At 40.6% G+C, this 18270-nt stretch overlaps 2 protein-coding genes across 3 annotated transcripts in view; one reads left to right on the top strand and one right to left on the bottom strand.

Moving 5' to 3' along the window:
• The window catches only part of LOC127619413 (potassium voltage-gated channel subfamily C member 1-like), a 69135-nt gene extending 62906 nt beyond the window's left edge, over positions 1 to 6229 (bottom strand). For both annotated transcript variants that reach the window (XM_052092353.1, XM_052092303.1), the window contains exon 1: positions 5079 to 6229. In XM_052092353.1, coding sequence (XP_051948313.1) covers positions 5079 to 5648 — 570 coding nt within the window. In that variant the 5' untranslated portion in view covers positions 5649 to 6229. The remainder of the gene's footprint in view (positions 1 to 5078) is intronic.
• Positions 6230 to 9576: 3347 nt separating this feature from the next.
• LOC127619625 (CD81 antigen-like) overlaps positions 9577 to 18270 on the top strand; it is a 58365-nt gene continuing 49671 nt past the window's right edge. The window contains exon 1 of the mRNA XM_052092587.1: positions 9577 to 9922. Coding sequence (XP_051948547.1) covers positions 9857 to 9922 — 66 coding nt within the window. The 5' untranslated portion in view covers positions 9577 to 9856. The remainder of the gene's footprint in view (positions 9923 to 18270) is intronic.

Genomic DNA, 18270 nt, shown 5'->3' with positions numbered 1-18270 from the left:
GACCAAAATCTCAAAAATGGTTGGTCAAGATTACGATCAAAGAACATTTCAAATCAACAATAAAATCAGACAATATTGAAATCATACATTGTGATTTTTTTTTACTTCGTATTATGCAAAAAAAAACTTTTTCCCAACTTGTATAGCTAATGCACATGCATTGATTGACAGGCGATGTCTGTATCTAAAAGGTGATTGGCTCTTTTAATTGTAAGGTGGGACTTCCTTTCTTCTTCCGTTGACTGTTGGGCACTCAGAGCTCCTTGGTTGTGCATTCCAATTTCTCCCTGTAAAGGCAATATAAGGGAAAGGAGGAGGCGAGAACTGGATTGACAATATAAATAATAGATTTAATGATAAACTTAAACAAAAGACACAAAAACACATGACGGTCAGCTGACCGTAGACGATCTCTCTCCCGTAGCACCACCATCCACAGTCGGCCTTTATCCCTCTCGGATGCTTAATTAGCCTGATAAGGGACCGGGTGTGTATAATCACAACCCGGACCCGCCCACCACCCTGTCACATTCCGCCCTTGTTCTCTTAGGGTGGGAGTCCCCGGCATGACGTACACCCCCCCCTTTCCCGCCCTGTGTGCTGGCAGGTCACCCCCGTCTACCTGGATGAGGGAGGGGACAAGGGGAGGGAAACAGAAATAATTAAAATAGGGGGGATACTTCCTGTAACAGTGTAGTACCCCCCAAAAAAAATTAAAAGAGAGGGAAAAGACCAACGCAGAGAGGCAGTGAGAGAGAGAGAGAGAGAGAGAGATGAAGAAAAATACACTTACTCGCCAGTTGGTCCTCGGCTACTCCTCCACCCTCTAATGGACGACAGCCGCTCCTCCCCGGGCGGATCGGAGGCAGTCTTCCAGCCCCTGGCAGACGGAGCGCCCTGCTGCGTTCTGGGGGAACAGAAGGGGTCTCCCCCGCCCCTGGGCAGTGGTTCTCCCACACCAGGCAGTCGGCAGCGAGCCCCTCCCTGCTCGCGGTCGGCAGTCTTAGACCCTGCTGTGTTTCAGCAGTTGGTAGGAGACTCCTCAGTCCCTGGCAGCGGCCCTGAACGCTCCAGGCAGTCGGTTAGGAGCCCCTTCTCCCCTCGCGTTCGGCGGCCGTTCCTCTGCTTCCAGGCGGCCGGGCTCCTCCGTCCCCCGGCAGACGGTTGCGGCTGCTCCATTGGGGTGGATGGTAGTGGCAAGAACTTTACTACGGCATATCCTTCCTCCTTCCCGAGTCTTCGGCACCAGTGTAAAGGGAATATAAGGGAAAGGAGGAGGCAAGAACCGGCTTGACAATATAAATAATAGATTTAATGATAAACTTAAACATAGGACACAAACACACATGACGGTCAGCTGACCGTAGACGATCTCTCTCCTGTCGCACCACCATCCGCAGTCGGCCTTTATCCCTCTCGGAGGCTTAATTAGCCTGATAAGGGACTGGGTGTGTATAATCATGACCCGGCCCCGCCCTCCGCCCTGTCACACTCCCATTCATTTTAATAGAAAATGGCCATCTCTGCTAAAAGAATTCTAGTTACCATCACTCCATGCTGCATGAATATAGATTATTTGAGAGACAGGTTTGGCTAATGTGCTAAAACTATAGGCAACACATTGAGTGCGTTTAAAACATCACTTTTGTTTGCTAAGAACAGTAAATGTTTCTATGTCGTAAAAAACGTTTAATTGTTCCATTTGGGATGATACTAAACTTTGAAAATTCAAACACTACATGGCTGAGTTCATAGTGTATAGTGTAAGTGCTTGCATAGTGCATCATTTAAGGTACACAGATGGAGGGAGTCTGTTGAGGAGAAGGTAATAATGTGTGAATCCTCCCTCTCTGCAGGTACAGAAACAAGAGTCAGTATAATACACCTGAGGTGGAAAATCATTTCATGTTATGAAAACATACTAAACACAGCCAGGCCAAAATGGAAGACTGGAAAATACATTATGAATGTACAAGGCCCAAGCTTTAATTAGGCCTACTTATTACTAATATACACACCATATCAGTTTTCTTTCCTGAGTATTTTTCATACTCCACAATCTGAATTGAAATCCTCTTTTACTGTAGCAAGTCTTACACACTGTAATTGGCATGCAAAGAACAAAATATATCTTTCATATTTAAACATATCTAAACATATAAACTAAAATGTTTGAAGTGCAGCACTGCTTTGCTCCTCGTGATTTATCACTTGTGTTTGTATTATTCCTCATTTGTAAGTCCTTTTTTGAAAAAAGTGTTGGCTAAATCAATAAATAATAAAATACGTTTTAAAAACCCTTCTATTTCAGCTTAATATCAGCTAAAGTGAGCAGGCCATGGCTAAAATTAGTTGTGTTTGTGCAGAAATGTATGACAATGACTGAAATCCTCAAGACAGGAATTTCAGCATACTGCACATGCTTAAACTAGATAGCAGTTCTTAGTGAATAAGACTTTTTGATCTAAAATTACATGCAAATGTGGTGCAACAAAGAGAGTGAACAAAATCTGGAAATAAAAAAAATATTTTTTTCTTTGTTTAGACAGGTGTTGCTTACCAGAGACAGATATGGTGACAAAGTGAGAATTATTCTGCTTCTCACAAGAAAAGAGCAAGACAAGATATATAGACTAATCCCTAGCAACCACTATTCCCTCTGCTACATCGGAAAGAGCCAGCAGATGCACTCACATATCGATCAGTGCATTAATTACAAACACTTTTCCTATTGTTGCACAGGGCAAGGCTCAATGGTGCCTGTAATAGCCTAGATGACCTCCTTGGAGAATGGGACAGTATGGGAATATCACATGGCAAAACAAAACAGAGACAAAAGAATTGATGAGAAATTCTAACAGTAATTAAATCCGTCTTTTATTTGCATAATTTATCAGGTTACCTGATTGAAATGCGGTATTATTTGTGGTCTGGCTTGTGTTTACCTGGTCGGTTGCAAGCCTTGTTTACTCCAAACTTCCACCCAAACTTTTGGGAATTTAAAGCAGTTTACTTCAAGATTTCTAGTTTTTAATTCCAATAAGGTTTGTTGTATTCATATGTTGGCCTATCTTAAACCTATTATGACATTATGTCATTGCTGCTAAGTAGTGAGTCAAAGATAACTTAGACAGAACCAGAACCAACCTCATTACATTTTTATTACTTTTAAAGTATAGCTTCATGCTGACCAAAAACAGTCAATTATATACTTAAATGAAGAACAAAAATAAACTGACAAAGAGGCTGGTATGTATGCAGACAGACAAATCATCATCAGAAACCCTACAGATACGTATGCAACATTTTCTGGCACCTCACGACGAAGACCAGCTTTCATCAGTTTCATTAGAGCTCTGAAACTGTTGCTATGACAACTTATTCCCAAGACATGCACTGTAAAAAGCAGCATCTCACCTGCCAAGGACATGAAAATATTAGACGCCTTTGGGAACCCAATGCAAACATTTGCCATATGTAAACAGGAAAACAACTCTCTCTTTCACTCTGACTTTCAATCTCATACTTACTCTCATTTTTTCTCTTTCTTTCACACACATACAAATACACTCACGTGTAGGTCCATTGTGTGTTGTGTATAGACTGCAGTTCATTCAAATATATGACTCACTTTTTCATTACTTCAGATGTGCTGAATAGCTGATTCAGTGCTTGATTCAGAGTTTATCTGCCAAACATGCAAAACGCTTCATCACATATCTGATATTAATACAGTAATATCCAAGTCTGGTGAATCATAAGGAATAAAACCACATGAACTTCTGAAGAAAGTTTACTTAGATGGGTTTCATTAAAAATTTTGTTGGGGAAAGAGCATGGATTTTTATTGGTCATTAAAATAAAGCATTTTAGAGTGTCTCCAAACTATTTCATATGCACCACATTCTGTGTTGTTACACTCTCATACAATATACACTAGCCAGGCATTGCCTCATACATTTTCTTGATTCTAAATGCACAATCAAAAAAGGGTATAATAATGTATGCTTTGAGAGACTTGTTAGCCATTCACATGGAAATTAATTAATTAATTAATTTTATTTTTTACTGTGTCTCATGGTGGCATACATACGAAATTGACTCTTGATTTTGCAAGCTATTTTGTATTCCCTTGATAGTTCTGGCACACTTGAGCCTTGCCTCCCTATATCATTGAGGTGTTTAATGTTTCCCAATCACAAGACAATTTAATTTATTGGTCCCTGACATCAATCTACTCACTCTAACTGTGCATGGACATTCTTTTACCCATGTATCAGTATGTTGTTGCCTACATTATCAAGATCTTGACAGTGGCCCGTTCGACATAAAGCAAACAGGGCAATCGCACGTTTGTCCAAACCATGACTGGATTTTTAAGTTGTTATCTCATGCCCTTGTTATAAAACACACACACAACAACACATTAACGCATAGGGCAATCTAATGCTCAACAAATAAGCTACCATTAAATCGCCGGAGTGACATAGCATCTCAGCTTCTCAAGTCACTCAGACGTCCTGTCCTGATCACAATTTTAGTGTATTTTCTCACAGCAGCATGGACACATAAATAAAGATGCCTCGTGATGTATTATTCTCTTTAATGTTCTCCCGGAGTGTGTAAGTTGCGCACGAGCACGCCCGCGGCGGGAAAGGGAGTTCACGGCGTGTGGCACAGCAGTTTTGCAGTCAGAGGAGCTGTCGATCAATGCTGCATGACGCCTGGAATAACTGCACATGTCCTCCCCATAGTGAACGAATCAGGTTGCTTCATTTTGAGATATCGCAAATAACGCTAAAGTCCCTCGGAAAAGCCAACATTCTAATGGAACACATTGTCTAATGCAAAGACAGTAAGACAACCAGTTTCTTCTCTTTTTTTATTACTGTGCTTTGTGATCAGCTCTCAGCCTTTGAGGAGATTGTTAGTCGTGACAGTGACCCCACAAAGCAAAAGTGTTTCATAACACTGCTTCAGGAGACTTTTGTGCATTCTTTTCCAACGCAACATGTACTGGAATATTTTATAAACAGTAAGCATATTCTCAATTCCTTTAAGACTCGTTAATCACTCACCCTTGCATATTTCGAGGAATATGGGTCTTCAAAGAGTGCCCAAACACGGCGCTGCCAACGTTGACACAAGCCCGCCGCCTTGGCGTCAGGTGAATCCCCCAGGGCCAGCCGTTTGGTCATCTCAAGTTCCTCATCTCCATCCCCTGAATCACCCAAACCATCTCCTTCCATATCGTCAATGCTCATTTCAGCTGGCCCTCCACCGAAACTGTCCAGCGCCTCTTCTGCCTCCCGGTGCTGTCGGTACGTCATCCAGCAGCACGGCTCCACATCTGTCTCATCGATTCCCCAGAAGGCCAATTCTTCCTCGTAAAGAGGACCACAAACATCAGCGGGGCAATGTAACTTGCCAGTCCTATAGTAATTAAGGATGTGTGAAAAAACTCCTGGGTGGCGGTCAAAGAAAAACTCGTCAATCTGGGCGTCATAGTCAAAGTGACTGTGGGCATCGGGCTCGGCGAGCCAGGCTAAACGAGTGCCGGGTAGAGTGCGCAAGGTGCTGCGGTACGTCTGGTGTCGACTCCCTCCCACGTTAATCACAACACGGTCTTTCTCGTCGCTCTGGCCCATCTCGTCGCTCAGGCATCTCTCGAGCACGGGCTAGGCATTACAACGCTGAAAGACCAGGTGGATGCATGTGCGCAATTATTAACAGCGGTAAAAATAAAAAGAGAGAATGAGACAAAGATTGAACCAACGCAGAAAAGATAAAAGCATTGTGGTCCATAACATGATCTCCGGCAAAGGTGCGAGGTTTATGGAATGTGGTGTGCCGCTGGTGGTAGAGTAACGTGTGTGTGGTTCTGAATGGAGAGCGCACTTTCCCTCCGCTCTCCTTACACTCGTCCCGTCTACAAAACGAGACACATCCTCTGTCCTGATTCCCAGGAGACGCCCCCTTAAATCCGACAAAGTGGCATTAGAGGGACCGACGCAAAACTGTAATGGTCACATTTTAAACGTTTCTTCCATTTGACATCAGTCAGTTTTTTCTTCTTCTTCAAAGCATGACGATGTGCCTAAAATCAAAAGCCTTCTGTTCACTAACACAAAAACATCGCATCTAGAACATTTTATTTAACCACTGGATGTGTATACTTATAGAGAAGACGCGTCCGCTTTAAAGTGGCAGATCGTGGGTCCTTTTAAAATCTTCTTTTGTCACAAATATGTTGGTGAGGCCCTCTGGTGTTGCCCGGTATAGTGATTGATAGTATCCATTTTATCTCCACGACGTTGACTGTATATTTTCAGTCTCCCGTTGCCTGTGTTCCTGTCTCTCTTGGCGAGTAGAGACTCGTCATTTCTGCAGAGAGACAATACAGCCTCCTCTAGATCCCATCGACGCGCATGCGCAATTGCTGAGTGGCTCAGCTGACGGTGCACGAGATTTGAAACTGGGATGGTTTCTGAAGGTGAAAATCTCTTCTCAGAACATCAAGTAAAAGTGATGAGAAGACTGTGAGCACAGCCCATGCCAGCCAATACACTGCGCCATGTTGCACTTTCCCTCATTATCCTGTCTCTGAAGGTCTCTTCATATTTATATTATATTTATATTTATGCATTTGGCAGACGCTTTTATCCAAAGCGACTTACAGAGCACTTATTAGTTATTACAGGGACAATCCCCCAGGAGCAACCTGGAGTTAAGTGCCTTGCTCAAGGACACAATGGTGGTGGCTGTGGGGATCGAACCAGCAACCTTCTGCTGAACAGTTTAGTGCTTTAGACCACTACACCACCACCACTCCACTCTTCATGAGACAAAATACCAACTGGAAGTGTAAATTGAAACCAGGAAGTAATTGTGTCCGCATATTCAGCGATTCTTAGGTTCCATTTTTGGGTTTAGGCTTTGGGGTACAGTTAATACAATATGCATTCTTCTTCACTGTGTTGAATCCATTACAGCTAAAAACAACTCACTTTACTGGCTTTGGTGCCTCTCTGTGGGCATTTCACAAGGAAACTGGAGCTCACATGTGCTATTCCGATCAAAAACACTTCTACCAGAAAGACTCGAGACAGCATTGTGTTTATTATAACTGATAAATAACAGTGAATTAATAATAAAGTTATTTGGCATTAGACCCCTCCCATGGTGCAATGAGAGATTCTTGAGCGAACCGTCAAAGCCTGCTGGGAAAGACAGCAGGGGCAAGGAGCCTATAGAAAGGACTGGGACTCAACTGGTGGTGGAGGGGTTGAGGAGATTGTTACATTGGCACACTGACTGCAGCAGTATAGTAGGCTGTTCACAGACCTATAAAGCAAGAATTAATGGTTAAACAGAATTATGAATGGGAGAAGGACTTTAAAAGCTGTTATGAGTCTTCCTGATAGAATCACTTTGCATACATTTCCTGCTTCGGCCACTGGGGCAGTGTTTTGAATTTCGGTAAGCACAGATCGAGTTTAACTCTAGAAAATTCAACCTACTGTTTCTGAAATCACTGTGAGATCAGTCTGTTTGAATGGTAGGTTAAAAATGTTACCTGTTTTTCTAATCATCACTGTTAACAACTTAAAGGCAGATTAAAGTATGTGCTTTGTCTCAGAGGACACATAATGGGATTTATCCCAAATTATTCTGCTCCATTGAAGAGGAAAAGCAATTAGGCTTGGGGGAAAAAAAGATAATGTCCACTTACGGATTCTTGCAGGATGGTCTAATGGGTATCACTGGCATTTTGCTGTCAGAAACCCATTAAACCTGATGGGGAGGGGGTTATAACTGGGAGCCAAAACGTTGCACCGACCTTAGCATTCGTATACTGCCTGTCAGAGCAATTGAACATTTATTGCAGATTAATACTGTACATCACCTACCAACAAGAAAACAACCCACAGTTATGGTTAAAACATTTATGAAGTTAAAGGAGCTTTGAAGTTCTTGGTGAATTTAAATGACTACAGTGAAAACTGCATGCATGGATGTAAAATACAGTATTTTGCACGGTCTATTCTTTGAAGTGTGTTTTTTTTATCTGTCATCGTGGAAAAATTGTAAATTTTGAGTGCATTAGTGGCAACTTGCGGGGAAAGAGGAATCTGACAGTGTAGAGCTATATCACTGGCTGAATTTCATGCTAAGAATAAAACGCTTCAAACAACTATTGATTATTTTTATCAGTATAAGTCAATTATTATTATTTTAATAAATATAGTGTCCAAACAGTTTTCACTGTCTGGTTTACCATTGTGGGTTGCTTCTTCATAAACAGCATCAGAAATAAAATACAACAAATTCATTCATAATCATAAACAAACATTATGTTTAACTGACAGCAACAATTTATGAATCAATGCAATAAAATATGTAACAAATTCAAACAGTCAGCCCTCCTTTCTTTTCTGATTTTTACAGAACAATTTTTTGTCATTTTTAGTCAATTTTAGTGTGAGTTAATAGTGTTTAACAGTATGTTAAAGTTACAAGGCTGGATTCAAAGCCCCTTGAGCAAATGTATTCAGCTTTAGATTCTACTACAGTATTAAAGGGATAGTTCACCCAAAAATTTAAATGTTCTTATCATTTACTAACCCTCATGCCATCCCAGATGTATATGACTTTTTTTTTCTCTTTCTTTCAACAAAGGTTTTGAAGCTTCAAAAGCACATAAAGGCATCTTAGAAGTAATCCATATGACTTCAGTGGTTAAATTATATCTTAAGAAACGTTATGATAAGTGTGAGAGAGAAACAGATCAATATTTAAGTTCCTTTTCTACTATCAATCTCCACTTTCACTTTCATATTCTTTTGTTTTTGGCGATTCATATTCTTCATGCGTATCACCATGTATAGGGAGGGAGGGGAATTTATAGCAAAAAGGACTTAAATATTGATCTGTTTCTCACCAATACCTATCATATCATTTCTGAAGACATGGATTTAACCACTGGAGTAGGCTAGTTTGTATTATTTTAGGTTGCCTTTATGTCCTTTTTGGGGCATCACATTTCTAGCCACAGTCACCATTCACTTGCATTGTCTATACATCCAGAGCTAAAATATTCTTAAAAAAAGGAGAAAGTGAAACACATCTGGGATGGCATGACATTGATTAAATGATGAGCTAATTAGAATTTTTGTGTGAACTGTCCATTTAAAATCATGAAATATCTATCCATAAAGATCTTTTATTTTTCTCTAAACTTCTGCTCTTTTCAGCCACTAGGTAGAGACAAACAATAATTTTGGATGAATGGGACATACCATAAGGATCCAGTAAACTTGTTTTTTTTTTTTTTTTTACCTGTCATTGTTTACATTTTTAACCCCATTTGCAGCAAAAGCCATCCGCATCGTTTTTATATATAAACCCACAAATATTTTAAGGTGATATTCATTGTATAAAAGATTCAGAGCAACATTATTGTCAGAGATGTAAAAAAAAAAAAACTGTAGCCTACAAAGGTTAAGAATCACATATTTATTCACTAGACAGAGTGGTGTTGGAAGTTGACGGATGAAAACGGTCTCTAATGTATTCTGAATACAATATTTTGATAATGTTTTGTAATCTTCTCACAGTTATTTTTTTGTACGTGTCTCTGTGTCGTTAGTTGGCTGTGTTAGGGGGCTCTATAAGCGGGAGGAAACTGGGTGTTGCCCGTTCTTTAAGTCGACTGAATCTTGGCATCACTCAGGCGATCACACACACGCGCAAACTCAGATTCGAGTTCAGTCTTCACGAGCACTGCGGAACGGCCACTTCGTCGAGGCACTTTTCCGTTAACCGGCTTTAAAAGAATCCTTTAGAAACAGACATTATGGGTGTGGAAGGCTGCACGAAATGCATCAAATACATGCTGTTCTTCTTGAATTTCTTTTTCTGGGTAAGTGGTCATTCGTTTTGTGTCTGCCCTGAGTGCGCGCCAATGGTTCTGCGCATCATGAGTGTTGTTTATCCTTCATGTTTCAGCCGTCGTTAGCGTCGCTTATTATAATAACGGAAAACCCAGATTAGCGTGTATGTAATGGTTTGCAGTAAATGAATTAACCGATGATGACACTTTTTCAATACAAATGGTTAATGTCAAAGAAATAATAGATTATAGAATGACAGAAAGGGATAATAAACACAGTAGACAGTAAATTAAGTGAGGAAGCTACACGACCTCATACAGCTATCGCCAAACATACTATATTATTTTATTTTAATGTTTTTACTTTAACACAATTGCACTACTAAATTAAGTAGGACAGTGTTGAAATTGGCGTTGGCTGGTCTCTCCCATTCATTGGTGGTTGGAAAACACATCGGAAAAGCAGTGTTGCCTGTAATGCATTACTAAGTAATTCATTACTGTAATTAAATTACCTTAGACATTTGAAAAAAGTGAAGTAAGAGATTACTTTTAATTTTTCAATAATCTAATTACAGTTAATTCAGATGTAATTGTGTTAAATACTGTATAGACTATAGAACAATTCTATATAAAACAATAGTCAATTTACAATCTAAATGTAACGTCTAATGTTAATGCATCTCCCTTAAATTCTTTGGACAGTTCGTGAATATTTTATTTGATTTTATATGATTTATTTGAAAGAATTAAAAGAAATCATGTCTATCCTTTTATTTTTCATCTGGTTGTGGTTGATAAGGATTTTAGAAAGTAGTTATTATAAATAATGTAATTACTTTTCAGACAGAGTCATTAGTACAGTAATCTAATTACACTGTAGAAGATATAGTTAGTTGTTAGTATTTAATTCCTTTATTTAGATTAACTTACCCAACACTGTGGATAAGTGAATGGCAACAAAAATTCCACACAGCCAAATTAATTTGAGAGGTTTGTCTCATCGTGCCAGTGTTAAAATTCATCTAGTTATAGCTTGTCTTGTAAGAGGCGACCACTTTAATTTCACAATGGATTTTTCTGGCACACACACACATAGGTTGGTGCTGCTATCCTTATGAGGACTCTCCATAGACATAATGATTTGTATACTGTACAAACTATAGATTCTATCCCCTAAACCTAACCCTCACAAAAAACTTCCTGCATTTTTACATTTTCAATAAAACATCGATTAGTATGTTTTTTTTAAGCGATTTAAATTATGGGGACACTAGAAATGTCCTCATAAACCACATTTATAGCATAATACTCTTGTAATTACCAGTTTGTAACCTAAAGAAATGTCCTCGTAAACCACCCACACAGACAAACACACACACACACACACACACACACACACACACACACACACACACACACACACACACACACACACACACACACACACACACACACACACACACACACATAAAACTCAAATACAGTATTAATGATTTAAAGAGATTTGACCCATAGCGCATTTGTCCCATTAACACATTTCAAGTCTATGCAACTGAAAAAAAAACTAAATATAGTGTTCATGTATTTGTGTCTTTTACAATAAACTCTAAACAATTAAAGTCAGTCACTATTGCATTTACTAGGTAGGATGTATGCATCCAAAATAGCTGGTTTATTTATTAATCAGTTCTCACACTGTTTCATTTTAAATTTATTCTCTTAGATAATTCCAAAACCAAAGAAAATAAGAAGTGCATTGTGTTTGTTATAATTGTGTAAGAAAGTGGCAAAGGATGTGAAAACTAAACTTTTCTTCCCTTTCTTCCCAGAATGTGGCATCATAAACATTACAACTGGAAAAATATGATCTTTTAAGATGAAAATGTATATTTAATAGAAACAAGATTAAATCGTATAGCCTATATGAAGTTTGTGTGGAAAAAGAAACCAATTTTCCCTCTTGCTAATGGGTTTAACACCCATGTTGATTTCTCTACAGGCCCAACAGGTGGTCAGACCCTTCATGTTTGAACATGGCAAAAATTATGGCCACTTAGGAACAGGACACTTTTTAGTTTGCTTAGGGAGCTGAGACATTCAGATTGTGGTGGAAAAATACCTGTAGAGATGTTAGAGTCCACTCCCAAGCCTTTGGGACCAGTTTGACAGTAGTTACTCCTTAAGCAGAATGTTGTGGTTACTGCAGGATGGATGCAGGGGTCTGAAAGAGGGTTTGGGGCTGCTTCCTCTGAGTCTCAGCATGGACATACCGGACATTCCACAAGCACATCTCAATGGGTCAGGGGGCAAAAATAGTCCCCTCACCACAGTGGTGGCAACAAAGTGGAGATGTACGAGTGGGTGCTCGGATTCTAAAGCCCTTTAACAGGGTGATAACAGTTGGCGTATGTCAGGGTTGCCACCTGTCCTAAAAAACCTGGAATTTTGGAATGAAAAGTCATGGGAAATTAGAAAAATGTCTAAATATCCTGGAAAATAATTATTTGTAATAAAACAAACAAACAAACAAACAAAAAACACTTAAAATAATAAATAATGTTATTTTAATTTGATTAAAGTTTTAATTAATTCATTCCATTTGACACATTTTAATAATAACATTTGATTAAATTCTCAAATTGTTTTGTAGTCCATTCTGCATAAAGCGGCAGCTCATTTGCGCTTATCGCGACCCATTCGGCACGTTTCGCGGACGACCCACCGGCCCGCTTGGTTCTCCCAATGGCCAGTGCACCATGAACGGCACCCAAAGTGCGACGGCCCACCATGGACAATGCCTGGTATGCCAGATTACCAGTCCAGCCCTGGTAGGAGATGTCTTGTCTCAGCAGCAGGAGGAGCCATCTCTACTACATCCATGCACCTTCTTCTCCATGAAACTCTCCTCGGCGGAGCAAAACTATGACATCGGAAACCGGGAGCTACTGGCCATCAAATTGGCCCTTTAAGAGCGGCATTGGCTAGAGGGGGCACAACATCCCTTGCTGGTGCTGACGGACCACAAGAACCTCGAGTATCTTCGAGAGGCACATCGCCTCAGTCCCCGGAAGGCTCGATGGGCCCTCTTCTTCACTCGCTTCAGTTTTCCAGGTGACAAGAATTCCAAGGTGGATGCACTTTCCCATCTCTATGCACCTGAGAAAGGTCCTGAGGAACATAACACCATTCTCCCACCTCATGTCATTGTTAACCCCATCCAATGGTCCCTGGATGATAGCATCAGAGAAGCCACCGCCATATAGTCGCTTCCTGTCCTGAGCGGAGTATGCACAGAATAAAGTCATTTTTTTTATTTGTATAGCGTCTTTCACAACACACATTGTTTCAGAACTCCCTACATCAGTTCTCCACCAACGTCACACCCTTCCAGTGCAAACTACCAACCTCCTCTCTTCCCCTGGTCCAGCGAACCCTCAGATGTCCTAACGGTCGACCATTGGTTCAGAGAAAGCGAGAGGGTCTGGGACTTAGCTCACTACCACCTGCAGCGGGCAGTGCACCACCAGAGGATTCATGCCGATGCCCGGAGATATTAACCTCCCAGCCCTGGCAGAAGGTGTGGCTCTCCACAAGGGACATCAGGCTGTGTCTCCCATCCAAAAAGTCCCTGTTACATTGGTCCCTTCACTATCACCAGACAAATCAACCCTGTCACTTACCTGCACCAACTCCACCCCAATACAGCATTCACCCTACCTTCCACATCTCCCTTCTAAAACCATACCACCCGTCTCTCTCTCCTCACTCCTCAGAACCAGATCTAGCTGATGACCACCCCCCCTTCCGCTTAACCTGGAAGATGGAATGGTCTACGCTGTTCGAGACATCCTGGACTCCCGATGCCGCAGGGGTTGTATAGCGTACCTTGTAGATTGGGAAGGTTACAGCCCTTAGGAAAGATCTTGGATTCCTCGAGAAGACATCCTGGACCTGACCTACTCTCCAACTTCCACTACACACACCCTAATCGTCCAGCTCCGCTTGGATGGGTCAGCCACGGTGTCAGGAAGCACGTCCCTCTGGAGTGGTCCGTGGAGGGGGGATAATGTCACGGATCCATCTGACCTACCTGCCACATACACTCAACCCTCTCTCTCCCCTGAATATTTATCACCCACAACTGCCTTCCAATCCCCACATCAATCAGCTCCTCTATTTAAACCTCACTCCCCATTCATTAAGTGCCTGGTCTCAACCTGGAACACAAACATGTGTCTCCATATGTCTTCTCCTCAATTCCTCTCCACCTCTACTCCAGCGATCCCTATATCCATCTCCTCAATGTAAGTACCATTGTTGTGTATTCGCCACCTTAAGAAAGTCACCACCTGAGTCAACACCAGTCTTCTTCACGTTAAAAGTCTTTATTTCTGCCCAGAACTGAAATATCACACTGATTCATGTCTTAATAAACACCGGCTTGGGTTCAACACCATCATTGAGTCTGGGCATTCCTAACACAAATATGGAATATACAAAAAATAACCATACAATAACCATATTATACATTGTTGATGTTTATGTCCAATATCCTGCAAAATTGTGCATTGTAAAGATTTTTATTAGAGAGAGAGTGAGAGAGATAGAGGTCTGTGAGGGAGGGTGAATGTAAATTTTGCCATGTTACAGGAAATGTTAAGCTACATGATTCTGTTTTTCATATCTCAGGGCATTGTTCTTTACGTGTGTTCTCTTGGCAACATGCTTAGACATTTTGTGTAAAAAAGTAAGAAAAAACACCTTGTAATAAATGTAATACTAGTCAAGAAGATTAACCTGATGAGAACCACAGCAACGTTTGCATGCACACATAATGCGATTACAATATGCAATTATGAGAATACTGCGATTACACTGTTGCTCATAGTAACGGAGCAATGGAAAGGAGGAGGCGAGAATTGGCTCGATAAATATAAATTATATTTAATTAAGAATTTAAACCTAAAGACACAAACACACACATATGTCAGACAGCTGCCCGCAAATGCTCTCTCTCTCTCTTTGTTGCAGCATCGTCAGCAGTCTGCCTTTATCCCACTCGGGGGCTTGATTAGCCTGATAAGGGGCCAGGTGTGGAATCACGACCCGGCCACGCCCTCCGACCCTTTCACATTCCTCCCTCGTTCTCTCAGACCGGAGAGCCCCCGGCATGATGTAGTCCCCCCACCCCTTTCCCTGGGGCAGGGCATGCCTTACGCCCCATCTGCCGGCAGGTCATCCCCGCCTTCCTGAATCTGGGAGGGGACAGGGGGAGGGAAACAATTAGGGATGCACCGATACCACTTTGTTTTAGACAAAGTACAAGTACTTAAATTTGGGTACTTGCCGACACCGACTACCTATATGAGTACTTAATAATATAATTACAGAACTTCCAACAATGTTTTATTTTCATCAGATGTTATTTATTTCTGACTGTAACAAATTAAATATACAACCTTGATGCCATTGCTTACATTTTTAACATTCAACTTTGTGTTTTCCTGAACAAACACATTCAGTAGATTTCAGTACCAGACAACATAGTAACAGAACAACTGAAATGTCGTGTTATGCTGTCTAAGGACTAAGCTTTTTTTCGGAAAGGTGAGAGGCAGGTTCTTTTTGATGAAATGAAGCTTCTCTGCATTATCAGCTGTGAACCTGTTTCTGTTTTCATTTACAATATGTGACACTGAGCTAAACAGCCTTTCACTTTCCACACTACTGCATGGTGCTAAGAGGTATCTGTGGAAAATTTGGGCAAGAGTGGGAAACCGCACTTTGTTAACCCCCCAGTACTGCAGTGGATTGTCTTCCCGAGGTGTTGTGGTCTCTCCAAGGAATGTGTCTAACTGAATGGCATCACTCACTGGTGCAATGCTCAGTGATGTTGATGCTTGCACATCTGCTATCTCATCAAAAACACTGTCCAGAGAGCTGCTGGCCTGGGCCTTGTGTAGCTTTCTAGCAGTTGGTTCCCCCAGATCCTCCTTGTCTGCCTCTCCTCCAGACACCTTATGCAGCTCCTGCATCACCATCTCTTTGGCCTCTGTAGCAGAGTTGACATTTGAGAAAAAGTGATCTTTATACCTAAATTAAAGAAAATTATATTTTACCTGGTAACAGACAAGCTAGTCTGAAATTGTCAGAATAAATGTCAGTATACTGCCTATAAATTATGTAATAAATAAATGTATTTACTTTATATATATAAAAAATAGGTCACCATAATTACAGTTTTGTTTTCATTATTGTCTCTCTCTTTCTCACATGCTCAACAAACATACACAAGCACAATTTAACTTGGATCGAGAACAGTTGCAATGCAGTAGAGTGGATTTTTTCTCCTCTTGACGGCTACTGCTAAGTTTTTCTTCATTGTTTTAATGCCATGGTCCTCGTCTGTTTCTTTGGTCAAAAGTCTCTGAAGCACAGTCACAGCAGGAATTACATCTGATGCCAAAGCACCAGAGGAGCTCATTTTTCGGGTTAACTCCTCAAACAGGGCAAGAATAGATAGAGACTTTTCTAGAAGTGTCCACTGGTGAGCGGTGAGATTGTCGGGTAGCTCATATTCGGACCCAAATATTCCCAGAACCCGCTTCTGATCAATGAGAGATTGTACCATGTAGTACGTGCTATTCCAGCAGGTCTGCACATCTTGCTGAAGTCTCCTTAAAGGCATGTTGAGCTGCATCTGAATGTCTTCCAGGCAGGAGTAGGCCAAGGTGGAATGTTTAAAATGTCTAACTATTTTACGTCCGACTGCCGCATCAGCAACCCTTCTCTGTGCCAAAAGACCCTCGTTAACAGCCAGCTGTAGGGTGTGAGCAGCACACGGCAAACTAGGGAGTCCAGCATCACTCCTAGTCTTGATCATGTTTTTGGCATTGTCCCGGAGCACAACGTGAACATAACTTTTCGGAATGCCTCATGTCTGAAGCATATCATCAAACGCACCTGTTATGGATTGACCAGTATCCGAACCTCTAAACTGCTTTGCTTGTAGAATGACTCTCTGGTGAGTAAAATCCTCATCAATCCACTGCCCAGTTAAACTGATGAGAGATATTGGACTGACTCTGCTTTTCCAAATATCAGTGGTAAAGCTGAAGGCCGAAATATCCTGCAACAGATTCCTGATGTGCTTTTTCACAAAGTCAAGATGACAAAATCCCGTATTATCTACAATTGACAACGGCTGGTCATCAAGAGCAATAAACTGGGTAAGAGCTTCAGTTAATTTTACTGCCCATGGGTTGTCTCTGGACATATTCTCTCGCTTCTCCAGCGTTTGCTGCAAAGTTGGTTGACTCTGTTAATTGCTTTATACTGGCAAACGCTTTAATCGCATTTCTTCCACTCTGACCAAAGTGCCTGCACTAATGCTGCAGACGGATGATGTTATGCTCAAGCACAAATTCAAAACATCACGAAACAAATGCTGCACTTACATCTTACTTACTTCGAAAACAACAGTTTCTTGCATTGTTTTCCTTCAGTGGTGCTCCCCAACTGCAGAATCGACAGCCCCATGGCAAAAGAAACCTTATTTTCCCAAGTTAAAAATGTCTGTTTGCAGTCGAAATTGAAAAAAAAAATGTGTTTTTATTGTGATAAAAAAAATTTATACTGCAAAAAAATGCAAATACGTCTTTCAAATGAGTTTGTCCTCGTGGGCGGAACACAACAACATGCAGCGCATGTATTACGATTCACAAACAAGTAAAAAAACATTTATATATCTATATATACAAAACAATAATAATATAATTGTATAAAATTATAATATTAATAATATACATAATATGAAAATATATTATATATATTTAATATTTAGTATATAATTTGTTTTCATTATACATCATAACTAATTATGCACCACAGTTCTCTTTTATAATTTAGTCTGTTAACATTTTCAATACATATTGTCAACTTTAAATGGGCATTTTTAAGGTAACTGAAGAGTTTGGACTTTTGCAAAAATGAAAATTGTCATCACTTACTTACCTTCATGCTGTTGCAAACCTATATGTCTTTCTTATTTCAGTGAATATCAAAATGAGTTTAAAGTGTTTTTGGAGCGTTCCGCAGACAAAGCATTGGAAAAAATGTCTTTTCAAGGACACTCAGTAGACAAAAAACTTGTTGTGGAAAATCAAAGGGGATATTGGAGCTTTTTACAGATTTATACTTTGCATGCTATTGAAGAGATGGTATGGTCTATCCCTCAAAGCTTCATTTCCATTCACAGGCGCTGTGAATAAGGTCTATAGACCAATCCTCTTGTTTACAAAAATGTCAGCGCATGCGCAGTAAGTTGTGGGAGAAAGCCTGCTGACTGTTGTATTAGATTTGACAGATTAGATGAT

Source organism: Xyrauchen texanus, chromosome 1 (assembly GCF_025860055.1).
Source record: "Xyrauchen texanus isolate HMW12.3.18 chromosome 1, RBS_HiC_50CHRs, whole genome shotgun sequence".
Lineage (NCBI taxonomy): Eukaryota > Metazoa > Chordata > Actinopteri > Cypriniformes > Catostomidae > Xyrauchen > Xyrauchen texanus.
This window is presented reverse-complemented; position numbering and strand designations above follow the sequence as displayed.